This window comes from Penaeus chinensis, chromosome 5, assembly GCF_019202785.1.
Source record: "Penaeus chinensis breed Huanghai No. 1 chromosome 5, ASM1920278v2, whole genome shotgun sequence".
Classification (NCBI taxonomy): Eukaryota; Metazoa; Arthropoda; class Malacostraca; order Decapoda; family Penaeidae; genus Penaeus; species Penaeus chinensis.
Genome location: NC_061823.1, coordinates 34,373,310 through 34,380,809, shown reverse-complemented (window position 1 = coordinate 34,380,809; position 7,500 = coordinate 34,373,310). Strand labels below are relative to the sequence as shown.

The following is a 7,500-nucleotide window of genomic DNA, read 5'->3' as shown; positions in this document are numbered from 1 at the left end:
AACAAGAATCTGAGAATAAGCCAAATATTGCAAGGGTGTATCACACAGATGGCAGATCACTTTTCCATTTGCTGTTTAAAAGCAAACATTACAAGCAAGTGTTGACATGCAAAGAATGACTAGTCTTGCACTGAATGTCTGAAATTTTACAGTAGTGTGCACATATGCTTGTGTGTGTATGTAGGTACTAGCATATTAAAAGGGTTATTAAAAATGGAATCTGACAAGAGAATAATCTTAATTAGGTTTAAAAAAAGCAAACTGAGTCCACTTTCTGTTCCTTTTTTATTGCAAAAAAGGACTAAACACTTGAGATACTACATCCAATTGAAACTTGAAATGCTTTATTTACGGACAGATTGTACTTTGTTGCATCAATTCTAACTCCTTCACTTATAAGAAAGTCCACACAAGTTCTCATCAAAAGGAGACCTTCTTGTTCCTGGAATGTGTAATTATACTCTCAATCATCTTAGATATATCATAACACTATTACCAGGTCACAAATTAATATGCCAACTCCAGTGTTTAACTCACATCTACAAGAGGGTATTAATAAAGGTCAATTTATGTTTTTGTAAGTTTAAATGTCCTAAAGTAAGCTTACATGTACTATTAACATTATAGTCATCCACACCTACACATCAACCTCATACACATCAAACACTCTGAAGAAATATGAAAAAAAAAATTTATGAATAAAACTTGAAGTTGATAAATCATATCAAACTTAATATCATTCAGCTATATTTCAATGTGGAAGATTGAGAACATAATTGACCAATTATTTACTCAAACTACATTCCCATCAAAATAAGGCCTATGCAAAAGGGAACAAATTTTTTTGAGGCAGATTCCATTAACATGTTCATCTCAACATACAATAAAATATATATATCTGATTTTAACAAATTAAATACGAAAAACTAATATCTAGGCCTATTCCCCTGCCGGTATATTTTTGTTTTGAAGTCCTTCCTCTGGTTGATTCCTCCAAAGCCTCCACCACCACCACGCTTGTGGGGTAGTTTTCCTGACGCAATATTTAGGTCGATGAGGGGCGGCACAATGAAGCCAAAGCACTTGGCCACCTGCACGAAAGTAAAGTTTGGTCAGAGAGCAATGACAAACGACAAAATTTTCAGACTTTGGACACAAGAGAAAAAAAAAAAAAAGGGGGGTAAGAAATATATGATTCATGTAGATCAAATAGAGTGAACACAGATAAACATTTACCTTTTTCAAGTCGAGTGTGTTGATGTCAAAGATGTGTTTCTGTTGATGTGAGTGATATGCCCTTAGGTATCCTCTGTAAGCTTCCTTAGCACTTTGGTGTAAGAAGTGGTTCTGGCCAATCAGTTTCTCCAGCTGCAAGAACAAGTTTAACAAAATTATTTCCTTTATTCATTATAGAAAAAAAAAAAAAAAAAAGGACTGAAGTGAATATTGAAATATGGAGTGAAAGATATATATTAGCATAAATATGCATATTTAATAGCTTACATATAAATAGATAGATAGACAGATAAATAGATATTGAGATGGGTGGATGGAAGGATAAATATAGATAGATAGATAGACAAACAGATAAATAGATAGATATAGATATATGTGTATGTATACTTAACAATCTCATTCTATGAGGTACATCCAATACAAGACATGAAAAGTAACACACAATACAATATCATATGCAAGCAAAGAAACCTCACCTGCATCTGAATGTTTGCCACTTTGGTCCAAGAAATGTCCATGCAATCCACATTGACTTTGTGAGATTTGAGGTAACTGATGAACAGGAATTCTTCTTCGCGGATGAACAGGAGTGCACGGCCTCTGCCTCCAGCACGAGCTGTTCTTCCGACACGGTGAATGTATTCCCTGGGGAAAAGAAAGAAAAAGAAGTCTTGGTGTTAAATAAATCACAACACATAGGGAAAGCAATCCACTTTCCTGATCTTTATTTGGGCTTCACTAAGTTTAGTGAGAGCATATCATCAACAATGCCATACAATAATGCTAATTAAAATCCATAACATGTCTTTTTAATAAAGGATATATATACTGTTTACCTAATACATTGAGTCTACAAACCAACTTCACCAAAATATTAGAGTACAAGGCCTATAATCCACATTCCAGATTATTTACAAATACTGCAGAAGCAACTCTCAACCAAAATCACACAACCACAACAACTGGATCTTTCTCTGACAACAGGCACAACCATACACTCACTTGGGATCATCTGGGGGATCATACTGCACAATCCAATCAACTGCTGGAATGTCCCAACCTCTGGCTGCTACGTCTGTGCATAACAAGACCCCTGAATCTGCATTTGTGAACTGGTAGAAGGTATTCGTTCGTTTCACTTGCTTTTGTTTTCCCTATAAGAGGGAGAAAAAAAAAGGAAAAACATTAGTGGTTTACTAATTTTAATAAAGGACAACAGAGAAATAATAAAACTAAGCAAAATCAATTAAATAGCAAGTTCCCTTTAAACATTTATAAAATGATGCCATTCAGTTTAAAGTCTTCAAAATCCTTTACAATAGCCTTCCAATTAAGGAACCTTCCAAAACAAATTACTTCAAGTTCCGGGATTACTTTGGCTTGTAACACTACAGAAAAACAATGATGTGAAAGACGATGATGATTTAATATAACCATTCTTCACTTAAACTTACATGGATGCACATGACAGGGACATCGATGTAGTTCAGGAGCTCATGGTAGTATTTGACGGTCATGCACGAATTGAAGAAGATCATGACTTTCTTCTTTAGATTCTTCTTAATAAAGGTATAGAGAACCAGGAATCTCTTGTCAGCTGGACACACCAGATAAGCTGCAAGAAAATTATTATTAATAATTCTCATCTACCACAAATATCATTATGCAACATAAAAGTAAATTAATATTTAATCACCTAAAATCAATTGGAAAGCTTAAGAAACTAGACAATTCATACCCAAAAATTAGTGTTCACAAACATATAAAATGGACTGCTATTTAACTACCAATTTCGGAGCTCATATACACATTAATTTCACTGAAAATCACAAGATCAGGGATTTTAGTATATCTAAACCATGCACCAGCATTCATTAAAAAAAAAAAAAAACACTGACATATCTCTTAAGAATATGAGGAATGTCCCTCACCCCCAAACAACTGCAGTTTTGAGAAAACATTTTGCATAATTTTATCACTCTCAATACCCTTAGAAAATATGGGGACTTTGGACTTACCTTGTTCTAGGCCCTCTACAGTTGCATTAATTTTGTCTGAATCCACATCTACTTCCATGGGATCTGTCTTCAGGGCAAGTCTGGCAAGCTCGTCTGTTTTCGTATCTTTTGTTGCACTGAACAGCATCGTCTGCCTCCGTTCTGTATTGCAGAGAAATTATAGAGTAATTTCACCTCTATACAACAAATTTACTTTTATCTTCTTTATGTAACAAAACACACACACACACACACATAAAAAAAAAAATCATACATCAAATATTATAACAGTCAAAATCAAATAAAAGAAAAGTGGGTACTGACTTGGTAGAATATTCAAGATCTGTTTCATCTCTTGCTCAAATCCAACATCGAAAATCCGGTCAGCTTCATCAATGATAAGACAAACCATGTTCTTGTACAAGAAGTCTGGAGTGTTACTGAGATGATCTAGGAGCCTTCCAGGTGTTGCAACCAAGATATTCACACCTACAAAAAGAGAAAAAATTCATGAAATTACAAAGCTTTCATAATACGCTACACATTTAAAATTAAAGAATCTTAGAAGTACAGCTTTGCAGCTTTTCCATCCAATATTCCCTTCCAATAACAATGATAACAAGCATAACAAAAGAACAGGGAATGTGCTCATATGTGGTAGATATTATAGGTTTATATAGCAATGAATATTTGCCTGACAAACTGACATTTCCCTTACAAAATGTAGTAACACAGTATAATTGCCCTCAACAACATTATTTCAATTTCCAACCTCAATATATTAGCCCTAGGAAATGAAGCAGTTTGTCTCTAATAAAAGAAAAAAAGTGATACAAGCAATAGTGTTCTCATAGTGAACCCTTTAGAAAAAAATTAAAACAATAAAAAAATGCATGACACTAGTTTACCACTGAAGTGACACAGTAGTATCAAAATTACCTTTATTCAATATTGAAGTTACAAAGCATATCTTTTATATGAGAAGTAAAATAAAAAAGATAAAAAAATCACAGAAGGAACTAAATCTCACCTTTCCGCAACTTTGCACCTTCACTCTTGCGGTCTGCACCTCCCATGATCAGGCCAAATGTTTGCGAATGGTCCTGCATGAGTTCTCTCAAAACACCGTATGTTTGCATGGACAATTCACGAGTTGGGGAGATGATGATCACTCCGGTACCTTAAGGAATATATAAGCTTCGTTATTTTCCTATTTCATTATACATCAATAACAAGTTGTAAATATAGAACTAAAATCAAAACTTCCTCATATCTTAATTTAATGGTAATTCAAAGACACAAGATATCTATGTTTTCTAGATATATACTCCAGTGCATGAATCTTTAAATGCATTATGGCTCAAGAGTGGCAGAAAAGCATCAACATTCAAAATCTTTTTAAGTCTCAAATCTTTAAGATGCCGAACACTGAACGGAACCAAACTAAATTATCCATGATTACCCACCATTCCTGGGCTTGAATTTCAATTTGTACATCAACTCTACAGCAGGGAGGAGGAAGGCCAGCGTCTTTCCTGCTCCGGTCTTGGCTGTTCCACGCAGGTCAAGGCCCTCCAGGAGTTTGGGGATTGCCTTTGATTGGATCTCTGTCATGTCCTTGAAGCCCATCGTCTTTATGGCATTCATTGTCTCGTTGGACACGCAACCCTCAAGGCTTTCAAATGATTTGGTGGTAGTGGCGTTGAAGCCAAGTGTACTGTCAACTAGAACGAGAGCAAAAGACCATTAACAAACAAGGGTTTCCATCCCAAAATGGCTAAATACAATCATTTATCTAGTAAACCTGAAAACTTGATTTCCTAAAATACAATCTAAAAATCACATTTCTACTCCAGGATACTCACGCTCCTTTCTGGTCTCGGTCTCCTCCTCCTCCTCCTCCTCCTCCTCTTCTTCTGCTTCCTCATTTCTCTGTTTCCCTGCATCCCTTTTTTCCTTTTTGCCCTTCACCTCTGGCTCTGGCTCTGGTTCATTATCAGCCCCATCATCAAGGGCTTTTTCTAGGTCTTTTAATGGCTGCTTCTTCTTTTCTACATTAAGAAAAAATGGTGTTCAAGTTACAGTAAAAGTTCCATTAGAGAACAAGTAACAGTAAAAGTTCCATTAGAGAACAAGCAACAGTAAAAGTTCCATTAGAGAACAAGTACACACAAAAAAAGTCAGAAATTACCTGTATAAAACACAAATAAGCTTTAACTCCAATTTCATGTCAAATAAACCACATCAAGTTCTCACTTTTCTTTGGCTGCTGCTGCTCCTCTTCTTCCGCAGGACGTTTACTCAGAGTTGGATGAAGCTGAATGAGTCTTTCCGCCTCATCCTCCGGCAATGGCTCTTCAACTGCTTGTGAAAAAGAGGATAGAATGTTAATGTTATGAAATCAATAATGCATGCAGTAAATAAATTTATCTCTGCTAGCTACCAATAAAGATGGAGGGTGCTCTTGAACACTCCCTATCTTGAGAAGAAAAGTAAAAGCTAATCCCTCCCTCGTACAGGGCAATTAGCTGAAGGAAAAATATCCATTGTTACTAGGAGAGTTCCCCCTATTGTTAGAGGGTAATTTAATTCCTATACCATCACTGATATGTTGAACTGTGTGGATTAGAAAAAGATCATGGAAAACGCCACTCCCAGCCTAGGTCTCCTCGGTGCTCCCGAGTTTCAGCTCTATATTTTCATAGATACCAAGGTGAGAACAAAGTTCGCCCGGGGGAAGTTGGGTGGCGGAGCCCCTCCCATCCTTACACCCAGTAATGGTAACTTACAATGTTGGAAAAAAAAATTGTGACAAGGAGTTGGGGATTTAGTCTCTGGTGAGTGCATATATACTGTAAAGAATTACCCTTTGTATTCCAGGGGAGGGTTAGGAGGTAGCAGCTGCCCAAGGAAGAGCATAGGGGATGCAGCCTATTAAATAGTTTTAGGGAGGGTACATGTTCAGAATATGTTCATAATCCTTGTATGCACCCAAGCACAACAATACCAAATTTATCCCACACTCTTTTCTGCTGTAATTAGCCTATGTGGAGGATTTGTTCTACAAGGGAGGGGTTTGGGGGGTGGCAGCCCCTAGGGGGAATTGTAGGGGGAACAGCCTTCTGCATCTAATTCTTTCATTAAATAATTTCAAAATTTCCCTCATAATTTTCATGCCCACCCCTACTATCTGGGCCTAGTTTGTGGGGTATGGAAGGTTTCCACTGTAAAATTTCTACATGCGCATAATAGACAGTGAGATAAATCTATCAGGACCTGTATGATTCAGTAGGAGTGATGGTGGTAAATATTCAGAATAATGGTATCAAAGGATTCTTCTCACTCTCTACTATCTGTCTATGTAGAAATTACATTGCAACCCCCCCCCCCCCTACCTACAAACTTGGCCCCATTAGCAGAGGAGAGCATGAATGGTACCAAGGAAATTGCTAGGTAATATGTGAATATACAGATAATTGGTCAATATACGGTCAAATGCAATGGGTTGTGCCCCATGCTAACCCCCTTACAAAGCTGCTGCTTCCCAACCCTCACCCTGGACAACAGAGAATCCACCAGGCATGTACGTAAGATAGACCATAGGAAGACTCGACATCAAACACTCCAGGATGTTGGTGGTATGCTTTATCCTGCTGTGAAACATTGATTCTTTGTCTTCTAGGGTGGGGGTTGTGGTCACATTAGACAATATAATGACCTTCCCTGTTATCAAGGCTAAGAATGTGTGGGGTTTCCATGGCAAATGTCCTATATATATATTTAGTAACAGCTTAGAGAAATCCATCAACACCACTATCATAAAATATTCAAAATACCTTCTCATGACCAATCATGATGACACTAGTATTGATGAATTCCTCTCACTCTCTACTATCCAAATATATATAAATTATGCCATTGAAATCCCATCAATACCCACAACCTTGGCCCCATAAGCAGGGGAGGGCATGAATAGTACCGAGGAAATTGCAGGATAGAATATGAATTATACTCAGAGAACTCAATATATAGTTAAATAGCATCCCTCATGGGGGGCTGCTGCCCAAAACCCCTACCCTGGACAACAAAGAACCAACCACGTATGTACAGCAGGATAGAGTGCAAGACAGGTTAAGAATCAGGCCCTCCCACATGTCCAGCATATGCTATACCCTAGCATGAATACTTGGAGGATTCTTTGACTTCCAGGAGCTGGGGGGCAGTATGCCACACAGGAGGGAAAGCACAGGAGCCACAGGCCCAGATT

The 7,500-nt window shown here is 37.3% G+C and overlaps 2 protein-coding genes across 4 annotated transcripts in view; one reads left to right on the top strand and one right to left on the bottom strand.

The window, feature by feature from the left end:
• LOC125025764 (troponin C, isotype gamma-like) overlaps positions 1-574 on the top strand; it is an 11,476-nt gene extending 10,902 nt beyond the window's left edge. For both annotated transcript variants that reach the window (XM_047613959.1, XM_047613960.1), the window contains one exon: positions 1-574. This exon is cut by the window's left edge and continues 885 nt beyond it. The gene's annotated coding sequence lies outside the window, so the exon portion shown is untranslated.
• Positions 567-7,500, bottom strand: part of LOC125025763 (ATP-dependent RNA helicase HAS1-like) — an 8,376-nt gene continuing 1,442 nt past the window's right edge. Inside the window, exons 2-12 of one of the 2 annotated variants that reach the window (XM_047613957.1) lie at positions 5,490-5,597; positions 5,099-5,284; positions 4,700-4,957; positions 4,264-4,413; positions 3,558-3,722; positions 3,255-3,395; positions 2,691-2,851; positions 2,239-2,390; positions 1,713-1,881; positions 1,237-1,368; positions 567-1,091 (exon numbers count right to left, since the gene is read on the bottom strand). In XM_047613957.1, coding sequence (XP_047469913.1) covers positions 927-1,091; positions 1,237-1,368; positions 1,713-1,881; positions 2,239-2,390; positions 2,691-2,851; positions 3,255-3,395; positions 3,558-3,722; positions 4,264-4,413; positions 4,700-4,957; positions 5,099-5,284; positions 5,490-5,597 — 1,787 coding nt within the window. In that variant the 3' untranslated portion in view covers positions 567-926. The remainder of the gene's footprint in view (positions 1,092-1,236; positions 1,369-1,712; positions 1,882-2,238; positions 2,391-2,690; positions 2,852-3,254; positions 3,396-3,557; positions 3,723-4,263; positions 4,414-4,699; positions 4,958-5,098; positions 5,285-5,489; positions 5,598-7,500) is intronic. The other variant, XM_047613958.1, reaches the window with a different exon arrangement.